A 17,047-nucleotide genomic window follows, 5' to 3' on the forward strand; every position below is an offset into this window, starting at 1 on the left:
CTTCAGGGGCTGTAAAGTGTTTTAGGACACCCTGATGAAGTATGAATACAACCCATTTTCCTAACTTTATATCAAATTAGTCAAAAGTTGAATGCTTCATATAAATACAAATCTTAAATATAGGGATGTGTTACATTTAAACTATAATCTCTTTTAACAAGTGATTTCACTAATTATCAGCATGTTGTACAATAACTTCAGTACCACATTCACAGTGATCAGCACTGTGGCACCCAGTCATTGGCATAGCCATGCAGATCTAAATCATCCCAAACACAATCCCTACAGAGTACCAAATTAAATGACCTCCATTAAGATGGTACAAGGTACCTACAATTATAGCCATAATCCAGATAAATTGGGGTGGTAAGGAGGAGATAAACAATCTTGAACACAGCAATCATTGCTGAAACACTGCATGTGATGGGAGAGAATAACTGACAGGCAGACTTGAGAAATAATTCTTCTTCACTGTGGTACAAATGTTTATCAGATTCTCTGGAACAATGCTTCAGCAGTCTGCCCATGTCATTGAGAATGTGTGAAGATGAGAGACAATGCAAGGTAGTTAGTGTGATAAATACTGTACACATGTATCAGAGATAATGGGAACTGCAGATGCTGGAGGATCCGAGATAACAATGTGTGGAGCTGGACGAACACAGCAGGCCAAGCAGCATCTTAGGAGAAAGTGTGTGCAATCAGAAGTTCTCAGTGGGAGGCGACTTGCCTTAGTGCATCTATACTCAACTGCCACTGTTTTGATTCACTCAGTGGATTTGGGGATGACCTATCTTCTCTCCTGTCCCCTCCCTGCCCCATGATTAATTGTTTTCACATTAACAGAACAGCTCGTAAAAATAAGGATATCCAAAGGGAAGTATATGGGAGATGGTAGAGTGGAAAGGCAGCAAAACTGGACAGCTAGAAAATTCAAACAGATACCCTGTTTTTACAAGAAGATACATGCTTCAGTTGTGAAATATTTGGAAGTTGTGCATTATTACAGTGGGAACTGATTCTTTTTTCCTATATATTTCAGGCTTCTCCATCATCAGATATGCACACAATCTGAAACAACATTTTACTATATTGCAACCCTGCACAATACAATCATCTTGAAATTAAAAATTGTCTTGACAAGGGATCAAGAATGGGATGTTGCCCATATTCTTTAAGAACCATAAATTGCATTTACCTTTGTACAAAAGAGGGATTTAAATGTGACTTACGGTCAAGTCCGTTGATGTATCTCATTGTTATCTCACAGTGCCCCCAGACTGCACTGACTATTGGGTACAGTTTTTTCCCTTTTAGACTTCTGAAGGCCACACCCAGATATTGTCCATCCACGATAAAACTCAACGTTCCTTCATCCATATCCAAAACCACCAAGAAACTATCAGGGAGGACAAACGATTCATCTGGCTCCAAAAATACTGGATAGGTTAGTCCTGGCTGATTTTTACTATTGTGGTATAGTTTATTGCGACCCAAGTCCCAGCCCCATGATTCATTATTACTGCCAACTAATGAGGTGTATCCCACAGAATGCAATGGAGCTTCTGCTGTTGCCACACCAACCACAGCATGCGTTCCTCTTTGCCTCGTAGGCCAGTGAATCTGCCAGACATGAAGTCCACGTGTGTAGCCAACTTTACCTCGGATACAATCTGTGCTTTGGGCTACTGGATGTCTGTGAAAGGTTAACTTGTCATCTTCCTTTACAAAGATGTTCAGTGAACGGTCTTCGTTGTTCCAGGCATGTTTTAGTTGAATCTCTCGAGAAACTGATGGCATGTCCAGTAACATGTCAAGCCGAGTTGGCTTGCAGAAGTCAGGGCCTCGCAACTCCCGCTTAACTGGCCTGTAGGCTGGTTCCCTCACATCCACAGACTTTATATTCCCTGAGATTTTCTGGCCCATTTCTTGGCTTAAAAACCACCGAGAAGGTTGTTTTGGCCTGTTGTTACCTCATGTAAGCACCTCACAGGGAGCCAACAGTATGACAAGCAGCCTGATTTACTTCCTCCTTTTGCAGCCAAAGAACAGTTTCCTTCAGTGAAAGCTCCTGAAAGTAAAAAAGAAAGCAAATAAGTTTCAACAAGTAAGTTTCTCGTACACGTAACACTTCCCTCTTTTCTTCACTAACATTTCATAATCACTCCCTTATTTTAGCTCATATTTGAGGAAATGTGTATAGTGCACATTCATTGCTAAATCATTGAGCTATTCCTGGACAGTAACCAGTAAAAGAACCGAGTGAGGGTGCAACTTTCCAACACTACTGTAGGCTCAGTCAAAACTTCCTCTGATTCATAATGGGATACAGACAGACAGACCGACATACTCCACATTAGCTTGTTCAAGCCCTCTCCACTCTATACGGTCAGATAGCTAGTTTAAATTCCCAATTATGTGGAAGACATTCTGTGCCAAACAAAATGTACTTGACTTCCAGGTCTTCTTGCGCTGAATTACATTATCATGTAATTTACACAGTCATACTACAGTTTATAACTTAAATAATAAAGTAAACTTTGCTGTATGGGAAAACGTCATTACCTACTAAATTTCAATCAGATTGTCACATTTTTACATTTAGACTAAGTGGAGCTATAAACGAGCAAGTCAAATTTATACCAGGTACTTACTGATACAACTGTCAGGAACTACTGAACAAACTAAGGCTCGTTTCTATAGAAGGGAGAAAATAAAGGGCTGATTCAACAATGTTTTTAGTTATGGTATGATATATTTGATGTAATTCCAGTTGTGCAGACCCAAAACTAGGAGGCAAAACTTTGAGATTGCCACTCTTTTTCTAGACAATGAGGAGTACGTTGGATATCAAGGAAATTCGCACACATGTCTGAAGGGAAAGCTCATGAAGTACAAGAGGGAAAAACAAAATCAAAATGTATATTGAATAGATGTAATAACAGAGTTTGGGGAAGTACTTATGTGCTGCACAAACATTGTCATTGACTTGTTGGACCAATTGGTCAGTTTCTGTGCTGCCAAATGCTACATAATGACTTCAGCCTTTCCATTCCTGTATTTAAAGCAAAAAGTGCCTAACTATTCATGAAAATCTGAGCATTTTCCCTTTGAAGCCACATATTTAAACTAAAAAATGACAAGTTCTTGCTGAACAAATCTTCTGTGGGCTATAGTACCTCAGTGTTAGAGAAAATGATGTCCCAAATGGATTGAAGAAAGCCAAAAGATGTGTTGTAACAAGAGTTCCAGAAAGCATTTGACAAAAGATTTTGAACTTGAAGCAGAATCAAATTGAAAGTAAAGTTTGAGAATGAATAGGGCCCACCACGGGACAGACAGCAATGATTTTGGTTGAAGGACTTGTGTGAGGGAAGGGACAGAGAAAAGGTGATGGAGAGTATATATTATGAACCAGATTTGTTCTCTGAAGATTCCGATATATATTAAAGTGATTTAAAATTCCTGTTCACAGACTATTCTGAATAGAGGTTTGGTTACCAGCTCCCAGACCTTCCACATCCAAATGAAGGCAAAATTCTGAATTTTGTCACTGGTCAAGCCATGACCAATTAAGGGGAAGTCACCTTGGCGGCAACATATTTGCAGATTGAGAGTATAATTTTGGCTTTCCTCTCAATTGAATCACATTATCCATCAGTGGGGCTCATTATATCAATTATACAATCGCATCATGGCATAATAATCTAACGAAGTGACCGTACATGCGTTAAACAAATGCACACAGCAGATTCTGTTGCAGGTCTTTGGAACTATTCTCATTATGATTTACCACATTTATAAGAGAATATCTGTCTTACGAGGGGGAACTGAATTTGAGGCAAAAACCCAATAAACTGCTAAGTCAGAGCAGTGACACTACTGAACACAATTGATGTGTGGCCAAGTTCTTTTCCTTCCCAGTAATCATGAAATTGAGTGAAAAAATGGTGTTAGAATATTTGGCACTTGACATCTTAAATCACTACAGAATATCAAGAACTAAATTATGCTGCTGAACTATTTAAATAATACAATTGGAGAAAGTCATGTCACAATGTTATTTAGGTTTCTACCTTATCTGTAACCTCTAAGAAAATCACAAATTAATGCTCCAAAATAAAGCAATATCTGTTCAAGGTAAAGAATTGACAAGCTGGCATGGACAGCTGTGGAACAAAGTCTGTTTGTCTTAGATCAATGCCATTGTCTCAACAATATTTCAAAACAGGTGCAAATTCCGTATTTTTAGGTCTTGTCTGGCATTTAAAAAGAGCACAGATACCCCATACCAAAAAAACTAACTACGTTTTCAAGCCCTCACTTGCCTAGTCTTGGGCCTTTACTTCACCTACCCTCCCTTTGTTGCTTCCCATTTTCTATTTAAATACCTTCCTGTCACTTACATAGCTTTTTATGTCTCCATGTGTTTTTACTTTCCTCTTAGATTTTAGGAGCATAGTGTATAGCATATCGAGCAAACATTTCACAACTCTAAGCACATATCAACATTTTACAAGAGGTACTCAGTTCCCAGGCTTTAGGTTTTTGAGACAGGATAGAAAAGGGGGATTTTTTTTGCAGATGAAAAGAATTTTATATTTTTATGCAAAAATTATACACATTTTTTTTAAAAAACAAACTCATGATTGTCTTTTAAATTTCATCATTTTGCGGGCAAAGAAGTGCATAAGAATGGAATGGGAGCTGAAGGGCCAAGTGCCATTTAACAAATTCAATTTCTGCTGCTGACAGATGCTAAGTGTTCAACTAATTCTTCCATTGCCTTTGGCTGGAGCAATGGCTGGGTGGATAGTATTGGACAGCTGAATTTTATCCTTTCCCCTTTTCCGCATATTACAACTCTGGATGAAAGAACAATCATATCCTGATCAATTCTACTGTAACAAAGCTCAATTTCTACAGCAATAAACATGGATTAATTCTTTCTTCTAATCAATTTTTTTTGCATGATTCAAAACCACAGGGTGGACAGCACTAATTTACACAGTTTTGTGGTAAATAAAACACCACAGATTCCTGAAAGAAAGAAAAGAATGAACTTACTTTAATAAGCAGCTTTCGAAAACTCAGGTTTTTGGGCTCAAAATGTTTTGCAACTGTGTAAGTACTTTCAAAGGGAAGTAGGGAATTTTCCACACAGCCAGATTGTCAAAATAGCAATTAAATTTTTTGTGATATCGATGAAATAAATATTGGCATGGACATTGGCAGAACTCACCTGAACCCCAGTAACTGTGGCTAGCGCAGTGTTCAATTGTTCTGCGTTTGATTATGAGATTCTGTTTATTACTGGTGTTCACAATGCTTGATTGGAAAGCCTGGGTGTGGACTTTATAATTTTTTTTAAGTTCACTTGTGGGACGTGGGCATTGCTTGCTGGCCAGCATGTATTGCCCTTCTGCCTTTGAGGAGGTTGTAGTGAGCGGTCTTCTTTAACCGCTGCTCAGTAGTGACGATCTATGTTCTGTAGGTTGACCCAAATTGCCCTTTCAAGATTTTGTCCCAGTGACAGTGGAGGAGTCTATTTCAAGACAGTATGGCGAGTGACTTGGAGGGTACCTTGCAGCTAGTGGTATTCTGCTGCCCTTATCTTTCTAGATGGAAATGGTCATAGGTCTGGAAGGCACTGTCTAAGGATCTTTGGTGAATTTCTACAGCGCATCTTATAGATAGCAATCACTGTTGCGACAGAACACTGATGGTGAGGGAGGGGATACTTGTAGGTGTGGTGCCAATCAAGTGGGATGCTCTGTCCTGGATAGTGTCAAGCTTCCTGAACGTTGTAGGCAAGTGGGGAGTATTTCATCATACTTCTGACTTGTGCCTTGTAGTTGGACAGATTTTGGTGAGTCAGGTGGTAAGTTATTTGCTGCAATATTTCTAGCCCTTGACCTGCTCTTGTAGTCATTGTTCATGTGGCATGTCAGGTCGAGCGTTTGGTAAATAATTATCCCAAGGACATTGGCAGAGGGGGCTTCAGTGATGGTAACATCATTGAATATCCAAGGGTTGGTGAGGTCTTGTTGGGCCAAAGGGCCTGTTTACACACTGTAGGGAATCTACGATCTATGAATATCAAGGAGTGGTGGTAAATTGTCCCTTTTTAGAGGTGGTCATTGCCTGACATTTGTGAGGTACTAATGTTACTTGCTACTTGTCAGTCCAAGCCTGCATATTTCGCAAATCTAAGAAGTCACAAATGGTGCTGGACATTGCGCAATCACCAGTGAATATCCCCGCTTCTGACCTTACGATGGGAGGAAGATCATTGATGCAGCATCTGAAGATGTTGGGCCTAACACATCCTGAAGGAGGGATCTGCTGGAGCTGAAATCACTTATCTTCACCAACCACACAGCCATCTTCATCTGTAGCAGGGACGATTCCAACAAGCAGAGAGCCTGTCCTGATTTCCATTGCTTCCATTTTTGTTAGGGCTCCTTGAGGTCACACTTCATTGAATATGTCTTTGATGTCAAGGGCTGTCACTGTCACTTCACCTCTGAAATTCAGTTCTTTTATCAATGATTGAACCAAGGTTGTAATGAGGACAAGAGCTGAGTGCCCCAGCAGAACCCAAACTGAGCAGGTGCTGCTTGATAGCACTGTTCATGACACCTTCCATCACTTTACAGAGCAAGATTACATTGATGGGACAGTAATTGTCTGGGTTGAAATTGCCCTGCTTCTTTTTTTGTAAGTGTGCAGGAGAGACCTGGGCAATTTTTCACATTTTCTGGTAGATGCCAGTGTTGTAACTGTACTGGAACAGCTTGGTTAGGGAGTGGCAGATTCAGGAGCACAGATCTTCAGTAATATTGCCAGAGTGTTATCAGGGCTCAGTCTTTACTCTAACCAAAACCTCAAATATTCTTTGATACTGCGTGGCTTGAGTCACATTGGCTGAAGGCTGGTATCTGATTCTGTGGACCAATGAAGGAGGCCAAAATGAACCATTCACTGGGCACTTTTGCTGGAAATTTCTGCAAATGCTTCCGCCTCATCTTTTGTACTGATGTGCTGGGTTCTTCCATCATTAAGGAGGAGAATATTTGTGGAGCCTTCTGTTCCACTAAGTTGTTTAATTGCCCGTCACTGTTCATGTAGCAGGACTATAGAGCTTAGATCTGATCTATTGGTTGTAAGACTGAGCTAAGCGATCCATCACTTGCTGCTTACACTGTCTAGCATGCAAGCAGTCCTCTGTGGTAGCTACACCAGATTGATACCTCAGTTTTAGGTTTGCCTTGTGCTGCTCCTGGCTTGCCCTCCCCGCAATCTCCATTAAAACAGGGTTGATCCTCTTGCTTGATGGTAACGGTTCAGTAGGGGATATGCTGGGCCATGAGGTTGCAGCTTGTGCTGGAGTACAATTCTGCTGCTGCTGACGCCTCACAGCACCTTATGGATAAATAGTCTAGAACTGCTAGAGCTGTTCAAAGTCTGTCCCATTTACATTGGATAATGACACACAACATGGAGGGTGTGAAGGTCTCCGTAAGGACTCAAAAGCAAACAAATGGTCTGAAAATCTGGAAGCATGGAAGAAGACATTTTCAAACATTGTATAAAGTACCTGCAATTGTATCTTGCATGAATAGAATCAGTGATAGTAGGAACTGCAGATGCTGGAGAATCTGAGATAACAAGGTGTAGAGCTGGATAGCCATTTCTGAAGAATGGTCTAGGCCTGAAACATCAGCTTTCCTGCTCCTCTGATGCTGCTTGGCCTGCTGTGTTCATCCAGCTCTACATGACCTTATCTTGAATAGAATCAGTGACCTCTCTGCATTGACCTGAGACAAGTTCAAACAAGGCCTTGGTTTAACATCTCACGTGAAAGACAGCGCATTGAAAATGCTTGCTCAGTAATGCATTGAAACATCAGCCTCGTGTATGTGCTCAATTCCTGGAGGACTTGAATTCGAGCACTTAGAGCTCAGAGGTCACTGAACCAAGGATGTCCAAAGACAGTAGTTAGTTACTTTAAACCACATTACATACAACTAAAAGTTACACCTGTAATCAAACACTTAAAAGTTGTAATTTCAAAAGATTTTTAGTTCTGCCTATTTTAACTGGGTAAAATTGATATTTTTCATGAATAATTAATTATGCTTTTTGTTCGAGCTCCTTCCTCCTTTTTTTATAAAAATCTCAGATATTTTCATTAGATTAATCATGTTGTCATTCCTACCATACATTCCCAATGAAGTAAGACATTTTCTATTTCTCTTCCCAGTACATATACATACCCTTACCAAAGCAAATGGTCTTTTTTGACATATTCATACACATTTCTTCATGTATTTGTGGGAATACTGCCAGTCGTGATCCTTGCTTTTCACCCTATACAGTCTGGCTGATGAATAATTGATATAGGGGAATGGTTTATGGGTAGCTTTGTTCATAATTTTCATTCCCAAACTTTACTGATTTTCACTTTTACATTTACTATCCTCACATTCTACTGTCTTGTAATCCCAACGATATCTAAACTGGAAATTTTCTTCCAGTGTTCTTAAGTGCTTCTCACCACAACCTATTAAATAACTGTCTAATACCACTGGCAGTGAATGATTCTGAGTAGTCTTGATATAAAGGCATACACTTTAAACATTTAAAAATCTTCAGGCACTTGCCTAAAAAGTTTTGAAGATCTTCACTTTTTTGATTCTACATGGTTCAGACAGGTTATTTAAATCAAACTTTTGAAAATAACTTAAATAGTAGGCATTATTGCAAGAAATCCTGACCCATTTCCAAATTAACACTGCCTTGTAGTCTTTGATGTAAAAGGTATGGCCAGAATTAACTCCTGGTTAGTTTTCAAATACTTGCAAATTACAGCGCAAACAACCAAACAATGCAAAGAATCAGAGGCATTCTGGGACAAGTCTGTAGCTATATTGTGTCTAGGTAGCCACTGTCTTTAAAGCATATCTGTTGATTCCACACCACAGTGTACATGATGAGCACAGAATCAAGAGGTTACCCAATTGCAAAAGCTTGGGGCAGAGGTACAGTACATTCTATTATGTCCAAATTGTCAGATGCACAGGAAAACAGGATCACATGAATCCAGTGTAAATCAGCTGACCAGCATTAAATTAAAGCCTTAGTTTCATCTAGCTGCTACAGCATAAAATACCACTGTCCTTCATTGTTTGATCATTTTCTGGTTAATCTTCCATAGGGAGAGTGAAAAGTTGTAACTTATTATGTCAACCAATGAACTGGAGGTGAACAGGATACAAACATATAAACCATACGTGTTCAAGCAATCCCAATCACTTCTAGTTGTGAAGCTTCCAATGTGATTGATGAGGAATTACCTAAACTCTTCATTCTAGTTGGGATTCGTAGGACAAAGAAATTAAACGCTGTTTGTCTTTACATCCTCAGACTCACAAAAAGGGGATTTTAACCCACATCACCATTACTACCACCAATACAGGAACACAGGACTCCATTGGTTCAGTCCAGTCAAAGTAGTTATGCTCAATTATTGCACAGATTCAGAGATTTTACAAAACCCTAGTTTTAGCTAGCTCAAAATATGAATGCAATTTCACCACATTCTGTCTACATCCTCCTAAAATTTGCAATTTGTGGCTCAAATTTTCGAGTTTTGTGTCAGCTGTACTTCTACAATTCCACTCCTCCTGCTCTTGACCACAGCAACCCCTGCACCCCACACCCCCCACCACCACACCAAGTCCTGGTTATCAATATGCATCAAGCATGAGTTACATTGGGCTTGAATGATTAACTTTTATTCTCTCCACAGCAAAGTATAGCCAGCCCTTCTGACTTTCTCCATATTTTTACTTTAATGAGTCTGAAGGACACTACTATGCACATATCTAGTTTGATACCCTTCATCATGACATTCTGCTTTATACGTCTGGGACAATCTCAGCCACACTGCCACTGCCCATTTAATTCTATGGATTTCAGTTTCGCTAACAGGTATATCATGTGGTGCTTTGTTAAATGCCTTCACAGAGTCCATTTCAACCTTCAACATTATTTCAATGAAGAATGCAGTCAAGTTTCTCAGACACAAGTTGTGTCAAACAAACTAATGATGCAATTCAATTTAATCACTTAAAATAGTAATAAATTACAGTAGTATTTAGCCCTATTGGCTTCAGAAGCACCTGTTGCACAATTTCATTTTCCTCGAATCTGAATTTAGTCACTCTGCCAATGACAAGCAGGAAAACATGTCAACATGGTCAAATTGAATTGCTGTAATATTTTACACCTTACAATGTTCTGTAAAATGCTTTTAACCATTACTAAACTTGCAGTCTCGTGGAAAAAAAAGTAGAAATTTGAAAACCAACCCTAATAATTTAGAAAATAGGGAATTAACTTAAAAACACTTACCTGAAAGGCAGTAAAACTGAACAGCTTAATAATAGGCAACACTACTGATATTTTGCAAGAAACATCCAGGGCAGGGCAGTTTGAGATTAAGAAAAGGAACATTTTATAACAAAGCTCACATAAAATGAAGGAAATCCATGTCTGGATCAAAAATCGTGCAAGTAAAAGGTGAAAAATCTTTTTTTCAGGAATCATTTAACATTAAAATAAAGCATACCAAGCATATTTTCTGAAGTCTGTTGGAGTAAGGACGTGCAGTGAGCTCTTTTACCAGTTTCAGTGCAGAAGATTGATAGTAACCATAAACTTAATGAGAACCAGGGTCTCAATTTTACTGCAATCCATTTTGAGAAACTTTAAGAAAGAAGTTATAAAGTGCATTCAAGGTACAAATTGTACCAGATTCAGGGGAATCTTTCATTGCTGAAAGGCAGAAAAAGCCAAAGATTTTTTTTCATTTCTTGCTACTCCCCTCGAAATTGTGAATTTCTTGTTGAATAATCTCATGGGTACCAGTTATCTATGATAATTCAGCCAGGAGGCAAGCGTGAGCCTCAATAGTGTAGGGTATTAGATATTTGATATCTAGAAAGCTATAATATTGTCTGAAATATTGCCTGCAATTCGAATCACAAAGCAAAGCAAAGGCAACTCTGATTTACTTTCAATTCTTATCCAGTTGTTTGCTCTTTATAAATGATGAGTGTTGGGAGGTTTCAGATATATTAGTTTAATTCTCCAAGAATTCCTATCATAAACGATAAATGTAATTTCCTGCTCAACAACACCATCATTTCCACCCATAACCATGTCATCTTCCTTCATTGCTGACTCATTGGTACAAAATCCTATATTATAAGGCCACAAACTGTTTGGCTCAGAACCCAAACAGTAATGATCACAAGCTCAGATTTAAACATTGCATGTCGGTTGTGAAGTTGCCTTGTGCGCATCCACAAACAAAAATGAACATTCCAGACCTTCCCCAATTCTAACTCGAATCAATATTCAGCCAAAGTCAACATATCAATGAAGGAGAAGACTTTTTCCACCTAATCTTAAACTTGAAGTTAAACCACAACTTACATCACTATTCTAAGATAAGCAAATCTAATGCAAACCAAGAAACAGACTTCTCTCATAAGTCAGTCAAATGAATTTAAGCAACCCTCTGGATGCATTCTGCCTCATATATTCCTTACCTTGTTTGAAGGAGGAGCTAGTTTCTTTTGTGATTTCATATGCACCAATTTTAAAACATGATTAATATTAAAAGAGAAGTTATTTGGATAATTAAATGTCCCAAAAATATCCAACATTGTAGTCTGGGTTAACATCACCATTAAGAACATCTACAGCAGCTCACCCTCACCTGCACCCCATTCTAAAGCTCAGCATTTTTAGCTAGAAATCCATGTAGTCTCATACACTCAGACGCTTACAGTACAGAAGGATGCCTTTCAGTCCATTGAGCCTGTCCCAGTCAGCATGGAGTCAAAGCACAGAAACAGACCCCTCTGTCCAACCAGTTCATGCTGAACATAATCCTAAACTAAAACTAGTCCCACCTACCTGCTCCAAGCCCATATGCCTCCAAACCTTTCCTATTCATGTATCCATCCAATTGCCTTATGTTGTAATTGTATCCAATTTCAACACATCCTCAGGAAGTGAATTCCATATGCAAACCACCCTCTTAAAAAAAATACCCATGTCTTTTTTAAAATCACTCTCACCTTAAAAATGTGTCCCTTAGTCTTGAAATCCCCCATCCCAGGGAAAAGAAAGCCCTACCAGTAACTATATCTATATCTCTCATCATTTTGTAAACTTCTACAAGATCACCTCTCACTCTCCCACACTCCAGTGAAAAAAGTCCCAGCCTATCCAGCCTTTCTTTCTAACTCAAACCCTTCCATACCCAATAACATCCTGGTAAATTTCTTCTGAACCCCTGTAAGTTTGTTAATATCCTTCCTATGACTGGGTGACCAGAACTGGATGTAGTATTCCAGAAGAAGCCTTACCAATGTCCTATACAACCTCAACATGACTTCCCAATTCCTGTACACAAGGAACTGAGCAATTCAGACAAGCGTGCCAAATGCCTTTTTAACTACCTTGTCTGTATGTGACACAAACTTCAAAGAATTATTTACCTGCACCTCTAGATCTATCTGTACAATACTAAAAATGCTCTACCATCAATTGTACAAGCCCAACTCTTGTTGTACCAAAATGCAATACCTCGCATTTATCCAGACCAAACTCTATCCGTTTTTCAATCCATTGACCCATTTGTTCAAGATCTCTTTGTAATCCCACAAAGCCCTCTTTATTTGTCTACTCTGCTACCAATTTTGGTGTCGTCTGCAAACCTACTTACCATGCCTCCGACATTGGATCTGACTATACTAACTCCTTCTTCTTGCTTTTGCCCATTGCCCTTTAGGATGTGGCTACACTAGTGAAAACCTAAACACTGCTTAAGTGGTGAGAGTTTCTGATGCAATCACTGCCTTAAAAAGGGTGAGATAGAGACTCTCACACCCTCTGAATGAACAAAATTTTCCTCAACTGTCTTCTACCTCAGACCTTCAATCTATGGCTTCTGGTTATTAACCCCACTAAATGGAAAAAATGCCTTCCCATCCACCCTAATTATACCCCTCATCATCTTATAGATCTCTTGATCAGTACTCTCTCAAGCTTTGTTGCTCAAAGGAAGACAACTTCAGCCAATCCAATCTTTCCTCATAGATCAGACACTCAACCTCAGCAACATCCCAATAAATCTCATCATGCCCTCTTGTGCAGTGACATCCTTCATATTATGTGGTGACCAGATTACACATGTACTCCAGGAGCAAAAACAAAGTTACTGGAGAAGCTCAGCAGGTCTGGCAGCATTGGTGGAAGAGAAAACAGAGTTAACATTTTGGGTCCGGTGGCCCTTCCTCAGAACTCAGACCCAGTCACTGGACCCAAAACGTTAGCTCTGCTTTCCCCTCCACAGACGCTGCCATACCTGCTGAGCTTATCCAGCGACTTTTGTTTTTGTTCCTGATTTACAGCATCCACAGTTCTTTTTGTTTTTTTTTAATCTACACATTGTACTCCAGTTGTGGACTAATTGAAGTTTTATACAGTTCCAGCATAACGTTCTTGTTTAGTTTTTAAATACATATTCATGGAATGTGGATGTCACTGACCAGGCCAGCATTTGTTGCCCACCTCTAACTGCATAGAGGGCAGTTAAGGGTCAACAACATTGCTGTGGATCTGGAGTCACATGTAGGCCAGGCCACATAAGGTTCTAGGCTATTCATCCCTTTCTGAACAATTTACTTCTCTAAAGCACATTTACAACATAATCAATCATTCAGGCTTTATATCATTTTCAGAATGTCAGATTACAACACAAATACTTACAAGAAGTTAAATTTGTGACTTTTAAATTGCTAGTACTGACCTCACATTAACTGCAGATCAAACAGCTGAGATACAAATAGGTCGGTCTTTCTGCACCCAAATATTGCTGCAACAGTCATAAATAAAACCTTGGTAATCAGTGTATCCTTCATGTGCTACAGATAAACAAATCTTGCCAAATTCATTTTAACAATGATAATACTTTGTTTGACTCATGCATCTTTGCCACAAGTGTGTTGCAGCACTGTTTTGGGATGATTGTCACAAGATTACAGATTTGACTTGACAAACAGGATTCATCTTTTCAACAGAAAAATCCAAACAAATGCCAAAGATAAATTGTTTACATCCAATAATTAGTTGTATTATTATTCTACATTTGCATGACAGAAGTAACTGTATATGTGACAAAGATTAGCTTTTGAAAGGATAATGTTAGATTAAAAAGAAATATCTTAATCATTATTTCTGAATTGAATGAGAAGGCGCACATACAGCCTGTCCACAGAAATAGACCTAACTCATTAAAATACTTTTTAGAAAAAAAAACACTAACAAGGAGCAAGCACACTGATTTAAACAGGAAAAGCAGTTCAGAGAAACACAATGGGGAAAAGCTTGTAGGGAAGGGGGGGGGGAAAAGAGAAAGAGAGAGAGAGAGAGAGAGAGAGAGAAGGGGGGGTAGAGAGGGAGGGAGGGAGGGAGGGAAGCGGGGAGAGGGAGGGAGGGAGGGAGGGAGGCGGGGGGGAGGAGAATTCCAAACCAACTTAACTTGCGGTGCAGAAGCTGTTGGAAATGCATGTCTGTGCAGCAATCAGCAGCAAACAAAAAAGGCAGAAGTACTTCCTTGCTCAGTGTAAAGCCAGTCAGGCAGATACAGATAGGCTAGTGAGAAAAAAAGCTTGCAGCCTGAACATCGCTATCAAGGTATATGTCACAGATCACTTTTGATAAAGCCTGTACCTTCCATTACAGTAAACAGGAGCCTTGATCAGTTTAAAAGCCTTGCTTTCAGTGAGAAACAGAACAACAGTCCAGATGGAGAAGTCTCCAGATGAAGAGAGTGCAATGCCCTGTAAGCTGATCTAGCTGATCTCATCACATAGGGCTACTAATCCACTGATCTGGGAATGAAGAACAGATGGTGACGCCCCTTTCTCCAAACACTACACACAGGCTTGCCGCCCTAGGTCTGCAGACAGATTTAAAAATAACTTGGTGACAGAACATTTTTCTTTATGCCATGCACACCCTGGAAACCAATATGCTCACAGAAGTCTACATGTGCGCCACACTGATTACTAAAATGGAGACCAAATGGTGCTCCTAAAGCTGGACAATGATCTTGCAACACTGAAGCCCCACTGCAGGAAGCCATCTGGGGCTGTCTGCAACACACCAGCTTGGCAAGGATATGAATTGCCACCTTGAGGCCGCATTGATGTGCAGGACAAAAGCTGCCCATTGTTTCTACTTTGAGAGGCGTCACAGGAATCTAATTACAGAAGTGCACATTAGGGGAGGTTCCTTCAGCCAGCAGACGTCAGGACAGATGGCAAACAATAAAATGAGAGCAGAATGTGCACAATGTATTCCAAGCAGCAATAGATTATATTCAGGAACAAAAACATTCCAAATAATTTGGTAAACATATGTTTAACAATGAATAAGGGCCAACAGTCAAAATAAACTGACCCTATCAACGCTCACTGCTTTCGCAAAGTAAAATTTGTATTAAACTTATTTCATAAAACAGGAAACATTCCCTAAAAAGTTAAAATAAAAAGATTAGTCAGTTAAAGTCAAAGCACATTTTTACCTTTAAAACCTCTTGAAAGAAAATTGCTTGCAGTTAAATAAGAATTTTATTTTAAAAATCTTGAAGACAAATAAACCCATATTTCAGGAGAAAGAGGGAAACTAAGCATTGCTTTTTTAAAGAATAAATGTTCAAGATAAGTCAAAAGATCCTTAGAATGGATTCTGTGCGAATTGTGAACACATCTTTATGAACCATAAACTTCTGCATTAAACATTTTTTAAAAACCACAGTACTCACATGGAATTACCATTCTATATTCCTATACTTATTCCAAATGTGTTTCGATGTAACAATAAGCACTAGAATATATAACATCAGTTATCAACATTATATAGACAAAGTATGTTTCTTAGACAATGTAGTTTTGTTGGTTGACTTAAAAAATTTAGTTTGGGAGGAACAAGGAGAAGGGGCAACGAGGCTGAGACAGACAGGTTATACAGCACATATGGTGCATCGCAAATCACTTAAACTGACTGTCATGTGCAACTAATCTTTGGATTCATGCCAAGGCACCTGCAAGGATAAGCCTAGGTCATCCCTTCATGAGTGAAAGGTTGGATATAAAATCTATAGCAAATAGTGTGCGTCACCAGGTGCACTGTAGACCACTTTAACAAATGTGCATAACACTTGAATAATTGTAATTGATTCAATGTTCTACAAGTGATCTATCCTGATACTTGGATTCACAAAGTTTTCAAAATTCTTAAACCACACATTTTGAATTTAAAAGCTTGTCAGCTAAACACCTCTAACATATAGAAGATTCAATGCAATTGTAAAATAAACACTTCGTTATGTCACAAAACCACTTAAGATTCATGATTACCACAAATGGACTTAAGGAAATCAAGCATTGGAAAATTAACATAATTTACCAATGTCTTTGCATCACTTTGTACATAAAGTGGAATTTCAAACAATTCACTGTGACAAATCACTCAGTTTACTGAAATGTTTTATCAGTTTTAATTTAATTAAGCATGTGTTGTGAATCCAATTCTTAGGACTAGATTGAAAATAATTTTATATTTAATCCAGTACATTCATTGCTACCTAACAGCTTAATTTGCAAATATGCTGAACTAGAATTGAGACAAATACAAGAGTAACTATGAATCTCTGTCCTTTGCCATGGTGGTCACTGGCTGATGACTGCAATTAAAATATGCCATTACCTTTCAGTGATGTAGCAGCTAGGAGCTCTAGTCACAGAGTAAGGAGCAAGAGGGGATCACAGAGCACAAACAAGACTGGCAAGGAGAATGGGAAGTGAGGGCACGTCCTCTCCTGATGTTGTCAGTTCAAGTAGCAACCATCAAGGCACTGGATATTGCAAAGGCTGTTGCACTGACAACATTCTGGCAATAG

The 17,047-nt window shown here is 39.0% G+C and overlaps 1 protein-coding gene across 5 annotated transcripts in view; it reads right to left on the reverse strand.

Annotated features, from left to right (window-relative positions):
* LOC125457732 (SPRY domain-containing SOCS box protein 1-like) overlaps positions 1-17,047 on the reverse strand; it is a 178,115-nt gene that overhangs the window by 91,851 nt on the left and 69,217 nt on the right. For 2 of the 5 annotated variants that reach the window (XM_048542311.2, XM_048542314.2), the window contains exon 2: positions 1,233-2,071. In XM_048542311.2, coding sequence (XP_048398268.1) covers positions 1,233-1,926 — 694 coding nt within the window. In that variant the 5' untranslated portion in view covers positions 1,927-2,071. Of the gene's footprint in view, positions 1-1,198; positions 2,072-13,891; positions 13,958-14,814; positions 14,955-17,047 lie in introns of those variants that run through there. The other 3 variants (XM_048542313.2, XM_048542312.2, XM_048542315.2) reach the window with 3 other exon arrangements.

Source organism: Stegostoma tigrinum, chromosome 14, assembly GCF_030684315.1.
Source record: "Stegostoma tigrinum isolate sSteTig4 chromosome 14, sSteTig4.hap1, whole genome shotgun sequence".
In the NCBI taxonomy this organism is placed as follows: domain Eukaryota; kingdom Metazoa; phylum Chordata; class Chondrichthyes; order Orectolobiformes; family Stegostomatidae; genus Stegostoma; species Stegostoma tigrinum.